The 16,832-nt window shown below is 40.3% G+C and overlaps 1 protein-coding gene across 1 annotated transcript in view; it reads right to left on the bottom strand.

Annotated features, from left to right (window-relative positions):
- LOC124134840 (titin-like) overlaps positions 1 to 16,832 on the bottom strand; it is an 82,539-nt gene that overhangs the window by 43,273 nt on the left and 22,434 nt on the right. Inside the window, exons 4-5 of the mRNA XM_046499902.2 lie at positions 7,544 to 7,688; positions 2,357 to 2,418 (exon numbers count right to left, since the gene is read on the bottom strand). Of these exons, the coding sequence (XP_046355858.2) occupies positions 2,357 to 2,418; positions 7,544 to 7,688 (207 nt within the window). The remainder of the gene's footprint in view (positions 1 to 2,356; positions 2,419 to 7,543; positions 7,689 to 16,832) is intronic.

Raw genomic sequence — 16,832 nt, 5'->3', positions numbered from 1 at the left:
TTTGAACAGTGAATGTAAGGGTTGATAGTGTACATGTTGACATGCAACAAGCTGACAAAGAAATTGCAAGCAAAACTTCCATATTAAAACATATAAGTTTAAGAGTGAGTATTGTTTTACGCCGCTTTTAGCAATATTCCAGCAATATCATGGCGGAGGACACCAGAAATGGGATTCAAACATTGTACATATGTCTTCGGTGTGACGAACGCTTTAACCACTTGGCTATATACATTTAAGAACCAAGAATATTCATTTGAATGTGGCTTAGGTGTCTTCAGTTCCAGATAATGTGAGTCAACTGTATGTGTCGTAAATCTGCCTCATAATAAATCAATAACACGGAAACAACAGAACTGAACAGAACTGAACAGACCCAAAGAAATACAAAACTACTACCTATGAGAACCTACCTGGAAGAACCCATCATTACACTGCAGAAAGAGGATCTATCTCGTAACACATGAACTGATAACACTATTTGATTAATCATCATCAACATTACAAAACACAACAATGCTACTGTTTCAGAGACAAAGATCACATAAACAATGCAAACTTCCACATATTCCAAATGCAATCCAAATTGAGTCCCAGCTAATGTTTGATCCAAAAGAACCTTCCTTCAAATTATTCTTCCCAACCTTCGGTGCCAGTGCAATAAATGACAGTAGTGGCTCCAAGCACCAAGGAAATATGCAAACTCAATGAGATAATTGGCATAATGGGAGTTATTAATGTCCTACAGACCAATATACAATGTGTGCATTATGAATCACGCAGGGCTGACCTACAGAATTACATTCATTAAGTCACATGATTTCTAGACGTAATTAAACTAACATGTACCCAAAGGCGATGGAACATTCCACTCCCATACAGAAATGCAATCAATTTGTCCATTTCCAACAACACTAAATATTATTTATTATACTTTTACCAGGAACACCAATAGGGGCATGACTGTCGGTGAAATTATTTTCCATAATTCTCACTGAGCATAATATTTTTTGCTTCATGCTGATTGGCTACTTCATATTAATTGTTCCTTTGTTTTCTCAGTTAGTAAAGTGGCCCATAAAATGTGATGTCATATCAACCCATAACTGAAGATGACTCCATTGTTCATGACATCACAGACAGAGCCGATATCTCTACTTGTAACCGGGATGGCACCATTTTCTACATTTTCCCAGAATGGAGACGAATATATAGAACAATCTACTACTCCCAACTAGACATAACAGATTGTCTGTCCCTCACAAATGAATGTTGAAATTAAAAAAGTCATTCACCTGAGGCAGCACAACCATAAATCCCAGATTCCCTGTACAGGTAGTCTGTCTCCCAGAGAAGAAGTTAAACACGGAATCCAACTCATGTTCAAAATGTTTTGGCAAGTCTAGATTTCCTCAGCCCTAGGATGAAATTATGCATTGTTCTGGGCTTCATTTGAATTATATTTTTCATTTTGAAGACATGTTTTTCAATGTGAATAAATTTATTTCTGGGACTAAATTTTAGCCTACTGTACAGGAACACTCCTGACATTAAAACAATTCAAGTTTCCTTTACTATCAAATTGACACACATAGGTTTTCGGAACATCTGTGTCTTCAATCATATTTATATTGTAAGATTTCCGGAGATTCGGAATAGGAAGTTTTAGATAAATACCACATCTGTATTCTGAGGCAAGGGGGTTAACTGACTCTATAATTCCAGTTTCCACCCTTGCCAAACTAGGTTGGAATTATGGAGTTTTATTTTCGCTGGACCAACAAGTCAATGCACAATCCAATCAAAATCGTCTAACAAAATCTACCTCAGGTTCATAAACAACATGGATTTCAAAATGCAGATTTTAGTCGACTGCAGGTTTTGCAAAGGATATGTACCGCCAACTGGGCGTCGACAGATATGTTCCAAATATTTTCTTGTTTTTAATCAAGGCGGTTACGTGATTTGATGAATTTCAAGAGGTAAGACCCGTTTCATTACAATATAGATCTTGATCATCTATCAGAACGTCTTGAACTGGGTGCCGCCATTTTGTTTGAAGCAATTGCAAGTCATATGAGAGGTGGAATCTGATTGGTCAATAGGAGGGGCACAGAAGAGACATAACTTGTAATTGATTTCAAATCATGTCTTAAAATAAAAGGAAGCTAGATGACTAGATTGTGTTATACATTAGCAATTATAGATCCATAACAGCTGGTAGACATGGTGATGGTGCATCAACTTACCATGGCCACCAACCAAACTGTGGCACCATTTGGTCTGTACTATCAGCTGTGCATATTTTATCATAATGTGGACATCATATTGACACGAGTATGACATGGAAACTTACCTTGACCAGTTCAATGTCTTCTTTGTAGTCATGGCGCATCTGGACCATGGCTGCCTGGTGTTCTGGAACACAAACACATGGTAAGGACAGGACGCACCACATGTGCACAGGAAGGCGTGTTTGTTTAAGAAATATACGACTCGTGGTCGTTGTTTATCATACAATAAAACACTGCAGGGAGAATAAACCAAGAGGGGTGGTTTATTCTCCCTGCAGTGTTTTATTGTACGATAAACAAGGACCACGAGTCATCTATTTCTTATATGTGATGTCACCATTATGTACAGCCTCCTTAAGGGTGTTGATAAAATGTACAAGCTCTCAATATCTACCCAAATTTTAACAATGATAACTCACTGAATAGAATCCAACCTCAGAAATGTCGGACAAATCCATTTAACAAACAGGTGGGTTAAGTTTGGTATTTCCCACATATTCTCAAAATCCTCACGTCGATTACCTGTACCTTTTCTCCTAATACCAATTATCATATCTTTCCCACTTTTGGATGTAACTGTTCAGCCACTGTGTTTATCTGCGTAGCCCAGCTACATCTATGGAGAACAACTTACTAGACACTTCCCTCTCAAAAATAACGTCATCCAATGTATGACATCATCAAGTCGTGAAAGCATATTTGATTCTCCAGAAATGACCTCATGATAGAACAATGTTTTATGTTTGGGGACCCAAGGGGTGTGTGACAGGATGTGCTGTGCTGCAGTCAGTCATATTCAACCTATATCACGTCAGCCAGTAATTTATGCCAAGCCGACCAGTGGTTGACAGAGTGAACAACAATCCACCCATCCAAAACTGGATTCTCAGATAGGGTTAGACTATGAGTGAGTGAGTGACATGGGGTTCAATGCTGTTTCAACAGTATTTCGGTTTGATCACAGCGTTAGCATTTAATGATGGCGGAAATTACACCCAGATGCTGGTCGTAGATGTTTACAGCTTTGATAAGACCCACAAGCTCTTGAAGAATCATTGATTCAGACACCCACAATCAGCACCAGCAGATCCTGGAAACAAAGGGACATAACACTGCAGGGTAGCGTGAAGTGCCTTACACCACTTGGTCACCTTGCCCTGTCATATAATCGTGAGAAGCAGCTTGCTACAATACATCAGTGATGACAGCAGTAGAAGTTCGAGACTACCTGGTGGGTCTGGAGGGTCTGGAGGGTCTGGAGGGACTGCAGCTGCAACCTCATGCACCACCTCACTCACGCACTGCGTCCAGTTGATGTTCCTCACTAGAGTCTCTACTACCACCTGGTTGGTCATCTTGACCTCTCCTGGACACCCTGACACTGTGGCCTGGTTCACCATTGGCGGAGGACTCATAGAAAGTCACGTACTGAATACATTATTCTGATGTTCTGTATTAATTTGGTTATTTGATCATTTCAAGGTATGACAATGTATCCAAGCAACCTCAAACAATCAACACTTCCTCTTTGGTTCACAATTTTCCCAGGAAAACATTTTCTAGGTCAATGCTCCAGGTTGTAGATAGGCAAATCCAAACAAACTACAGTTACCACTTCCTCATGCTCCTATGTAAAAGTTTCCTTTGCTTTAACTGTATGTAATCAGGAGATAACAATAGGGCAATATTAGATCCATATCTGACCCGAGTCACTAGGGTCCTATTCTGAATTCTAAATGACACCAGATTTTGTTGACAATAATCATCTAATGAAATGCTGTGGCTGCATCTCTGCTCCTACATCTCTCAATGTCACATGGCTGTGTTATCGTGGTCACAGATCTCATCCCAGTGTCCAGGAGATCTAACACATAGACACATCATCAATTACACAACTACAACTTAAAAACCAAATTCACAGGAATCCTCACATATATAAATTCTCCATTCTGTTATAAAGTCCACAGATATCTGTCATTTCACAGACATCAGAAAGTGAGTAAGACAATCAAAGAATAAATCCATGAACTTTCTGCCAGCTTTCTGACATATGAACAATCAACAAAGTCAAACAAACTTGTTACAAAAAACACAAAGTTCCACTGTTAAGTGAATGGTTCCTTGTACGATCATATTGATTCCTGTTGGCAGTCTCCCTGGTGTATAATCCTATATCGCATAGCCTGCCTTGCATGTATCACTCAAACACGAACAGCACATCTCCGTAATCGTAAACTTCCAAACAACTTCCCGTTCAGGATCAACTCCCCCGCCATGACAGCCATGTGCTACAGACAAATCCTACCCAACCTACTATAATTAGGTAAATTACTGCTGATTATGTGCAATTTGTCCCTTGAAGAGCACAGTTACACTGTTGAATCATGGAGTTGTAAGCACTGTTACAGACAGCCAATGAAATGGGTCAACTACCCTTCAGATACACTCTCCCACCACTGTGTGATATATCACTGTGATATGCCCTTTATTGCTTTACCATCCTTGTGCATCATGATTGTAGGATGACTGTATCTTTAAGGGCCTCTGGCTAATTGTTACACTTCAATGATTGAAATAAAGTAAACCCTAACAGTGATTCCACACGTGTGACACACTGAAAAATCACTATTCGTATCATTCACTTTATCTTTATGATAAGGAAAAGAAAAGAAAACTTTATGTTCATGTCAAAAGAGACTATTTGTGTATTGGCTGGATCTTGGGACAATCCATGAGTGAGTGAGTGAGTGAGTGAGTGAGTGTGGGTTGGATTTAACCACTTTTAACAGTATTTAAAAAATATCACTGCATCTCAGCATAATGAGGGAGGGGGCAGTGGGGTAGCCTAGAGGTTAAAGCATTTTTTCGTAATCATAATGTGAAAGACCCGCGTTTGATTCCCCACTTTTGTAAAATGTGTGAAGCCCTTTTCTGGTGTCTCCCACTGTGATATTACTGGAGGTTTATAACTTAGTTGAAAACCAAGAGCAAGAATGACCAAGTCATGTGATCAGATAAGATGGCACTTTTCATTGTCATAGAAATATCCTCTACAGAACTACAGAATGACATTTACATAAGACCCATTTATCAGTATTTTATTCAACAAAGGAGTCTCAACCAAATGCTGATTTATCCAACAATACATTGCTTTCATATATTTACAGCACTTCATGATGCATTTATGAAGATATTCTGATGGACAGTCACAGTTGCGAATCAATAAGGGGACATCAATTGTGCGTTGAATTCTGCTTTGTACCTATAGCTAAACATCCACCTTCTACCCACTTCCTTTAAATGTACACCACCAATCATGCCAATGACTGTAAACAACAGACACAATACATCATATTCAAAACTTCCATACATTAATAATGCCAATCCATTGCCCTTAAACCTGTCACCACCCATAACTCCAACCTACAGCAACCACCCATTGCCCTTACACCTGCTACTACCCCTCCCCCAACCAATTGGAACCACCCATTGCGCTTAAACCTGCTACTACCCCTCCCCAAACCAATTGGAACCACCCACTGCCTTTAAACCTGTCACCACCCATAAGCCCAACCAACAGGAACCACCCATTGCCCTTAAACCTGTCACCACCCATAAGCCCAACCAACAGGAACCACCCATTGCCCTTAAACCTACCACCACCCATAAGCCCAACCAACAGGAACCACCCATTGCCCTTAAACCTACCACCACCCATAAGCCCAACCAACAGGAACCACCCATTGCCCTTAAACCTGTCACCACCCATAAGCCCAACCAACAGGAACCACCCATTGCCCTTAAACCTACCACCACCCATAAGCCCAACCAACAGGAACCACCCATTGCCCTTAAACCTACCACCACCCATAAGCCCAACCAACAGGAACCACCCATTGCCCTTAAACCTGTCACCACCCATAAGCCCGATCAACAGGAACCACCCATTGCCCTTAAACCTGCCACCACCCATAACCCCGATCAACAAGAACCACCCATTGCCCCTAAACCTGTCACCACCCATAACCCCGATCAACAGGAACCACCCATTGCCCCTAAACCTGTCACCACCCATAAGCCCAACCAACAGGAACCACCCATTGCCCTTAAACCTACCACCACCCATAAGCCCAACCAACAGGAACCACCCATTGCCCTTAAACCTACCACCACCCATAAGCCCAACCAACAGGAACCACCCATTGCCCTTAAACCTGTCACCACCCATAAGCCCGATCAACAGGAACCACCCATTGCCCTTAAACCTGCCACCACCCATAACCCCGATCAACAGGAACCACCCATTGCCCCTAAACCTGTCACCACCCATAACCCCGATCAACAGGAACCACCCATTGCCTATAAACCTGCCACCACCCCTCCCCCAACCAACAGGAACCACCCATTGCCCATACACCTGCTACTACCACTCTCCAAACCAACAGGAACCACCAATTGCCCCAGGAATCATCCATTGCCCTCAAACCTGCTACTACCTATAACCCCAACCAACAGGAACCACCCATTGCCCTTAAACCTGTCACCACCCATAAGCCCAACCAACAGGAACCACCCATTGCCCCTAAACCTGTCACAACCCATAACCCCGATCAACAGGAACCACCCATTGCCTTTAAACCTGCCACTACCTATAACCCCAACCCACTGGAACCACCCATTGCCCTTAAACCTACCACCACCCCTCCCCCAACCAACAGGAACCACCCATTGCGCTTAAACCTGCTACAACCCTTCTCCAAACAACAGGAACCACCCATTGCCCTTAAAACTGACAGCACCCATAACCCAAACCAAGTGGAACCACCCACTGTCCACAAACACACCTCTTCCCATAACCCAAACCCAGAGGAATCAACAATTGCCCTTAAACCTGCCACTACCTATTACCATGATTACCTCAAACCACAGCAACTATCCAATGGCATTTCATCTTGTGTCAGCAGCTCATGAAAACAATCAAATAATGGTGGCTACATCTTTCATTATCAATCTGGAAGTTTAATTTCTCCAGTAGTCCTGCAGTGGATAAATGGGGTAAGTTTTAAAGTTACTTAACAGCCATACCATGGACTACCAATCATGTTGCCAATGAAATGATCTGAACTCTGGCTGGACATGTTCAAGACAAAGCACTCTATCCTCCTTGGAGGTACAGTGTTTCAGATGTAATATCCCTTCCACTGAGCCTTCAAAAAGAACAGGAGGCTGTCATTGATGGCATTACTCACCTGGCTCGGTGTATTTGAGGGATGGCCTTGTGTCGTGGTCACTGTCGTCTGCCTGTGGTGGCCACATGGGCATCAACTTCCCTGGCGAGTCAGTCTGGCTGGGGGGCGGGGCCTCCAGGTGTGTCCAGTAGTACATACATAGAGGCTAGAATCAGAAGAAAGAATGAATTAACGTATATCACACGTACACTAGAGGGAGGGGACTAAGAGAGGATGGAAGCTCCATGAGTGTCCAGTAGTACAGTAGCTAGAATCAGAATGAATTAAGTAAGGTAAGGTCTAACTAGTAGGAATAGAAGATGTGTCTCTAGTTGTACATACGGTTTGACTAGAGTCAGGGGACGTCTCACTGGCTGGATGGAGCCAAGGGTGTGTCTAGTTGTACATACATTTTGACTAGATTCAGGGATGCCTCACTAGTTATATGGGGCTAAAGGTGTGTCTTGTACATACAGTTTGACCAGACAAACCAGTGGCTGAAAGCATGAGCATCAATCCCTGTCATCAGACACAATGAGCCAAGCCACTGAACCTTGCAATTCAATCAATAGCAATCCTCAGCTCTTATGACAGGCATGAGGTACTGGGACCAGTTCACCTCAAATTCCTCACTGGGCTTATGTGTTTTAAAGTCAAGCATGTGGTACGGGGACCACAATTCACATCACATTCCTCACTGGGCTTATGTGTTTTAAAGTCAGGCATGCGGTACTGGGACCGGTTCACCTCAAATTCCTCACTGGGCTTATGTGTTTTAAAGTCAGGCATGTGGTACTGGGACCAGTTCACCTCACATTCCTCACTGGGCTTATGTGTTTTAAAGTCAGGCATGCGGTACTGGGACCGGTTCACCTCAAATTCCTCACTGGGCTTATGTGTTTTAAAGTCAGGCATGTGGTACTGGGACCAGTTCACCTCACATTCCTCACTGGGCTTATGTGTTTTAAAGTCAGGCATGTGGTACTGGGACGAATTCACCTCACATTCCTCACTGGGCTTATGTGTTTTAAAGTCAAGCATGTGGTACTGGGACCAATTCTCCTCACATTCCTCACTGGGCTTATGTGTTTTAAAGTCAAGCATGCGGTACTGGGACCAGTTCACCTCACATTCCTCACTGGGCTTATGTGCTTTAAAGTCAGGCATGCGGTACTGGGACCAGTTCACCTCACATTCCTCACTGGGCTTATGTGTTTTAAAGTCAAGCATGTGGTACTGGGACCAATTCAACTCAAATTCCTCACTGGGCTTATGTGTTTTAAAGTCAAGCATGTGGTACTGGGACCAGTTCACCTCACATTCCTCACTGGGCTTATGTGTTTTAAAGTCAAGCATGTGGTACTGGGACGAATTCACCTCACATTCCTCACTGGGCTTATGTGTTTTAAAGTCAAGCATGTGGTACTGGGACCAGTTCACCTCACATTCCTCACTGGGCTTATGTGTTTTAAAGTCAAGCATGTGGTACTTGGACCAATTCAACTCACATTCCTCACTGGGATTATGTGTTTTAAAGTCAAGCATGGAAGCGATATGCAATAGCAGTTGTATAAAGCAAGGTTTAGAGCAGTTGTATAGTTTGACCAGAAATTATTTAGAATGAGAACATTATAGACTTATAAAGTCATAGACTAAGAGATAACTTTGTCAAAGAAACACTGCTTATCTGACATGTTTTATTGCGGCGAGGCATACTGCCTTTCAAGAAAGTTAGAAAATCATGAGTCATACTGTCCAAATATCTCACCACCCCTGCTTTCATGTCACAAACATTTTTTAGATAGTTTTTATTGATATTGTCCTTCATGATTCCCCAAATATTTTCAATTCGGTTCAGGTCTGGACCTTAGCTGGGCCATCCCAGGAGTGTAAGATTTTGCTCGTTAAACCATTCCTTAAAATGCTTCGCTCTATGTTTTGGATCATTGTCTTGCAGGAATACCCACCTACCCAACCACCACCATACAAAACCAGCATTAAAAATAGGCTCTTGTCCTATAGTCCTTGCCAAACTGCCCAATAGTTAAGGTACATAAGGACTGGAAGAAATTTGCCATTTTTAAGGGGTTTGCTATATGTTATCATTATCAGGACTAGTGGACTAAAAATGTTAGTTTCTACCGTTGAAAACTTGTGTTGTTGGAAGGAGATGTCCTGTAGAATGTCAGTGTACACTGCCCAAGTTATGTTACCTTCAAATACACATAATGGAGAGGTACCCGACACAGACACCCCAACCCACACATGAAATTTAGGACCGTACTTTTGACGCTGGTAAATTGTTTTTTCTGTACCTTTGGTCCCCAATTTTATGCAGTTTCGATATAGTCACACTGAACTTTCATTTGAGAACATAACATTCTCCCAATTGAACATGATTGAAATTTCTATGCTCTAAACACCAGTTTAAATGTCATTCTTGCTGTTAAGGTTTTAGGAGTGGTGATGGAATTTGTTGTGATTTCTGCAAAATACTGCATGCAAATGCATCCTAATGCCTAATATTTTCCATGCTTATGCATCTGTTTTCCTGTACCAAGTCGCCTTCTGTCACCAATAGTCAATTTCTTTGGCCTACCTTCTCCCTTTTTGTGCTCAATTCCATCTCTACTATCAATATTTTTCAAAACACATAAACAGTTGATAGGAGAATGTCTGTTCTATCTGTATTCTGATCTGATTCCTACATTGTATAATTCAGAAATATTATTCTTTTTCTAAAGCTGCCATTTCCACAGTAGCCTTGTTTACCATCTGCCAGCTTGTTTTTACCAAGGGAGACAACTTTAAAAATATGACATGCAGAGTTCTCCCCCTTCAATTAAAGTCAGAATAAGTTCTACATCTTGATATGGTAAACATTGATGACCAAAAAGGTATAACAAGTTCGCAATAATTTCTGGTCAAACTATATAAATCAATGTCTCTAAGCATACAAAGAGAGTTATTTCAATTACTAAAATATGAATGTATGAACCAGGCATCCTGCAACACTTGCCTATCATTATACTACTGACATGGCTACTTAGTGCCAAGTAACAACTATGGTGATATATGTATCAATTTTTTTCTTCGCAGCCAATAACATATTACCATCAACAATATGTCACAGAATGTCATACATTAATAAGCTAGCATTGTGAAACATTAAGCTATGCTTTCGAATGTTCTGTGATAGCTTGATCATGTTGGTTCACAATCTCACTCTAATTCTTTTTTTCTAAATTTTTCTTTTGTTCTATTTTCTAAGCAGGCTTTCTGGATCAATATCTAATATGTCAGGCTGCAAATAAACTTTACAATTTTCAAAGTTAGTTTTGTTATTAAACATAGTAGAGCAGTATCATGGCAGAGTGAGTGAATGAGTTTGGTTTTACGCCGCTTTTAGCAATATTCCAGCAATATCACGGCGGAGGACACCAGAAATGGGCTTTGCACATTGTACCCATGTCGGGATTCGAACCTGGCTCTTCAGCGTGACGAGCGAACGCTTTAAGCACTAGGCTACCCGACCGCCCCGTATCATGGCAGAGGTAACCAGAGGTAACCATAAATGGATAAAATGGACTTCCTATGTGGGTCATATCAAATTTGTGCCATTCTGACATATAAACCTAGCACAGTGTCATGATATCTGTTTTAGTACTGTAAGCTGAAACTCCAACTAATAAAAAACATGAAGACCATCCCTTATCCTTCATCAAACAGCAGCAGGTTCGTGCTATAATTGTCACTTCCACTGTAGGCTGTAATATACAAGCTGTCGCTAACTGGTGCTAAATGGCCTCATTCCACACAGCCAGCCCTGATGACGTGAAGGAACTCACTGGCAATGGTGCATGGCTGGGCACATTCATTCCATGTCCATCAAATCATCTCAAGTTTTACAGGTATGTCAGTTCAATTTGTGTGAGAGATTTAGTTTGATGATTGGTATATCAGTTTAGAACTACATATGCGACATGACAGTCGGAAGCTACTGAGGCAGACAGAAATGCTGGCAGAGACAAGAAGAGACAGATAACCAGGGGTCCGATCAACAAAGCATTCATAGCACTATGATATTTGCAGCCTCTGATAAACTATATAGTTATAATAACTCGTAACACTATGAACACTTTGTGAATCAGGACCCAGACTGACATCTTATGGACAGGCAGGTCAGCTGTCTGTTCCAACACTGAAATGTAGATTTTGAAGCAACAGAAAACCTAGCCTGTCATTTAGTCCCAGAAATAAATTGAATATATAAATACAAAATAAAAATGATAAAATTCAAAAGGAGCCCAGAAAAGTTCCTGAAGAGCTGAGGCAATTTAGACTTGCCCAAACATTCCATATCTGAATTGGACTCATTTATTCTCGAGGGTCTGGGAGACTACAAAACTACAAAATATGCTTCAACAGACTACTACTCTGAACATGCACACATGATTTCCAGCATAGTTTTACAGACCACAGTACTGTAGCCATATTTCGTAAGGGATGGAGTGAAAGATAGCGTTTAACAGGAATGTCAAAGCATCAAAACTGAAGGCATCAGGAATGGGGGGGCCCCGGGCCCGGCACTGCACAATTCAATGTGCAGAATCGCATCTCATGAGCATACCCGCGGGGCCCCCCACTGCACAATTCAATGTGCAGAATCGCATCTCATGAGCATACCCGAAACCTATGATCTTTGGTTTAAATACCAGATCACACCAATTATGTTTCTAGGTTTGTCTACACCATACCCATACTCTAGGGTTTCACCAAAGTGGTAAAGGTCCAAGACCTGCATCACTTCAGGTTTTCCTCCCACAATAAGCTGACCAGCCGTGATATAAAACAGGAATACTGTTCAAAGAGTCATAAAAGCCAACTCACTCACTCACTCACACATCAGTAATGGGTTTCACACGTTGTTCCCATGTGATAGTCAAACCTACACATTCAGGGTGACAAGGTAACAGTGACACTTTATCAACTTGGCTCCCTATCAGCATAGCTTCATCCACACACTTTCATTATTTCCTCACAGGTATAACGTAAGATGAACAGACTATTTCTTGATGACTCCATTTATTACTTATAACAGAACACTTATTTATCAATTACTTTAGGCCATTTTAGAGGATTCGTCAATGGAATATCAGACACAAAAATACTCTGATATTCATGTTTATAACTTTTTATTCCCAAAAGTAAAATCATTTCAATATGTAATTCTGGAAGATATGATATGCTAATGTAGCCATATATTTTCACACCATTTTTATAAGTAACCCAAACCCAATCCAACCTCAAAATATTATAAACTATTTTCGACTTTGAAAAAATGTGACCTAATCTATAGGAACAAAAACTATTAAAATAGTCCTCTGATCATGCTGAATGGCAAATATATGATGAAGATAATGATTTTACTGACATGTGGCCCAAATTCCCAAGGAATCAATACCCATGTGGCTTCTATGCAGTGACCACATGTGGTGTTGCTGCACTTGACCTGACTGACCACAGTACACACAATGCACCCCACATGGAGAAAGGCCATGTCAGGTCACAACAAGGTTCACATTGAGTCTGACTGATTGATCGCAAGTGACAGTCATCAAGGAAATATTTGAACTGGACTGGGTACCAATGTTGGAACTGATAAGTATTTAGATATGATAAGAAACAAGCATCTACTATTTGCAAGATTGGACAAAACAGATTGGACAAGTGATTGAATGTAATCATAATATTCCAGTTATATCCTGGGATGAGAATGGATATTTTCCTCAACTGAAACTTCTTTGCAATGGAGCATGGTCCATAATTTGGGGGTGTTTTGGGGGAAGCCATCAGATTTAACAAATTTGTGGTCACTAAAATTTGTGGATCCACAGAAGATTCTCATCCCTGTATATCACGGTGTCCTGTAAGTCTGGGCCAGGCAATCCAGTGGTTGACAGTTTGAACAACGATCAATTCTGTCAGGGTACAATGACACACAATCAGACAGATCAAACATATTGTAACCAACACGCCAATACTCCGTGGTTGACTTTTACAAAAAAGTATGCAGTACAGGGGACCCATGCTGACCAGGAATCTCCCAGGGAATGTCACCATAGAACCCGTGTTGAGAACATGAAATTTAAAGTTTTGAAAAATAATTTTAATTACATATACTAGTAAAAGCATTACATTTAATATGATCACACAAAACCAGTTTTATTTGTTGCTCCATACCATGGGATATCTATAATTTCTATCTCCCAATAATGTGAAATATTTCATCAAAATGATAAGTAGCATTCATTTCAATACCCACATATTTGCTTCAACTTCCAACAATATTTTCCATACATAAATCAATAACCATTTTTTATTTCATCACAATAAATCATTATCCCTGCATGCATGGACATAAAAGGAAAAACAGTTTGCTGAATAATATTCCATGCTTGGATGACTTTATGTCCATCAAACAATAGCTCTCAGTAAACAAAACACTGTGAAATTCTTGTCTTGTTTCCTGTGAAGTGAAGCATGAAATATTGTATTGCTCCAACAACCGGTACAACATTCCCGGGAGAGTCACATGATCACAGGTACTGTCACATGACCACAACAGTACAGTTATGTGCGTGTCAGTCAGTGATATCAGAGCCGCATGACCTAGCACAACCTACAAGAACTCATGCCAGAAGTCACGCCAAGACAAATGTCAACGGACTCGAATTACACAACATTAGCTGTCCAAATGACAAACTGTATATGAATGTATGTGTATCATTTCTGACAAAAGCAATAAAGAACTCACCACACAAAACTAGTTCCCTTAACAATAACAAATTGTCCCATGAGTTTCAAAGTAGGGTGACTAATTGAAACAAATGTTGGGTCAGGAGAAATGCGAACCACACACCATTGTTATTGTTTTCTGATATTCCTTTTCTCAAAGTAACATTTTCATTATATGTTTGAGGACAAAATCATCCCTCAGCATGTTACAACATGAAGCATGCTTGTATCTATTTCTTGCTATCACCAGTCAGGAACAATACATCAACCAATATTTTTTTTTTGTTGTTGTTTAACACTGCACTGAACAATATTCCAGCCATATGACGGTGGTCTGTCAATAATCGAGTCTGGCCCAGACAATCCAGTGAATGATAGTGTGAGCAATCATCCATGCCGTCATGGTATGATGACACACAATCAACCAAGTCAGCCTGACCAACCGATCCCGTTAGTCGCCTCTTATCATTGTATGACAAGCATGGGTTAACACCCATTCTAACCGGGATCTTCACAGGGTACATCACCCAAGAGAAACTCAAACTTTTAAATATCCTATTTAGGATGTTGTCAATTATAACAAATCAAAAAGATCAAAATATCTGCAAACTGCTAACTTTTGATGACATACTCGGACAAGTAAATACAGGTAATCATTTTGCCATGGCCCTATCACCATATGCAGTATATCTACATTACCACCGCACTAACCTGTCATTATGAGAGCCCAGTCTCCCCCTGCAAGCCCCCATCAGCCAGTGTATGTATGTCATGTGTACAGCAAGTCTATGTCAAACTGTGTACACACCTCAATTCCAATGTTGGCCAAACACCACTTGAAAAGATCACTGTCTCCCTCCAAATGTCAAGCTGACAATCTAAACCCTGATAATCTGACCTATGAGAGAGGATGATACATCTCCATGTAACTCAATATTGTCACTAGGTCATAATGAATAATCCTGTGCTTGGAACATATTGCTCTGAAACTTATAACACACCTGTGTTTAAAATATATTGCTCTGAAACTCTTAATACACGTGGTAATACTGAAAGAAGTTCAGTTTCACAGAAATTGGTGTATTTGAACTTTAATGGTGTCTTCCATCTTCCAAGAAGAATAATGATAATGAACATTGAATTTTCTAACCCTTTTTCTATTTCTTATCATGAGGCTACAAGAGATGTTTCAAAGCTGGTCCTACGACATCTGACCCATCCATACACAATGACATAAAGGCTTGTATTTTCACAATCACATTACTGTGATCTCCTATCTCATGATGATGATCACAAGCCAATGCATGTTCTAGTAGATCCTCTATTGAAGGTAATCGCAATGAAACACATTCTCCAATAGATTTATCTTTTGAACAAACAAAATGAACAACAATTTCAACCGATCCATCCATAGTTGATGCTGATGATACCACAGATGAAACAACAATCTTTATTAGATCCTCCTGTTGGTCACAAATGACAAATCCTAGTCAAGTATTTGATAGGCATTTAGAAGTTGGAGAAGTTGGAGCTTTTAGCAATATTCCAGCAATATCACAGCAGGGGACACCAGAAATGGGCTACCTGCATCTTTGGCATGATGAGCAAACGCTTTAACCACTAGGTTACCCAATCGCTCCTTAGAAGTTGGAAGATCTTGATGATACAAAACTTTTTTATGGATGACAACTTCTTTATTCTTTGTAATGATCTTGTTATCCCTAAAAAGTTTCATGTCTTTGTGATAAATCCTAGTTCTGATGGTAAATGATACTTTGATCCAGTGATTGACATCATGAGCATAGATTTACGCAATTGGGATATGATGACATGCATCAACCAAGTCAGCAAGTCTGACCATCCGAACTTCACGGGTCGTAACTTATACTGTCTGAATCCAATGAAAATATGCACAATTCACTTTGGTCCGGACTGTCGACATATATATGAGGTCAGCAGTACACCATCCTAACAGCAAGGATGTTTCTGCATATGTCTTGGTTAACCTGAACATGCCGAAAATTATTTGTTTTATGAATGTATTGGTGCTAATAATTACTGCAATTATCTATAAAAGAAATTTTAAAAAAAACACATGTCCCATCAATACTTGTAATTCAATTGCTATTTTTGTTGAATATGTTCATTGAGAAAGAAAACATGATGAAGGAAAACTGTCATGCTTGGTATGTTAAGTGTGTCTGAAAAGTTTATACTAAGAAATACAACAGGTTTTTCCTATGTAAGACCTTTCAACCTGCATGTACAAATGTTTATAAACAAGGCACTTTATACAAGACAGATTTACACTTGAATAAAAATTTAAAATAAAATGGTGACAAAAAGCCTTTTTTCAAAGACTTCACATCATGCCTATACACACTAATTCCAGCAAGGTTTTCACATATAATGTCTTCTTTTCAAATGTTTAAGGTCAAGAAGCCCTTCTCTCAACCCCATTTGCAAGCATCAAAGTAACAGAGTGGTCTACCCAAACATGCCAGGCATCCCA

This window comes from Haliotis rufescens, unplaced genomic scaffold, assembly GCF_023055435.1.
Source record: "Haliotis rufescens isolate VD_foot unplaced genomic scaffold, xgHalRufe1.0.p SCAF_3, whole genome shotgun sequence".
NCBI lineage: Eukaryota > Metazoa > Mollusca > Gastropoda > Lepetellida > Haliotidae > Haliotis > Haliotis rufescens.
This window is presented reverse-complemented; position numbering and strand designations above follow the sequence as displayed.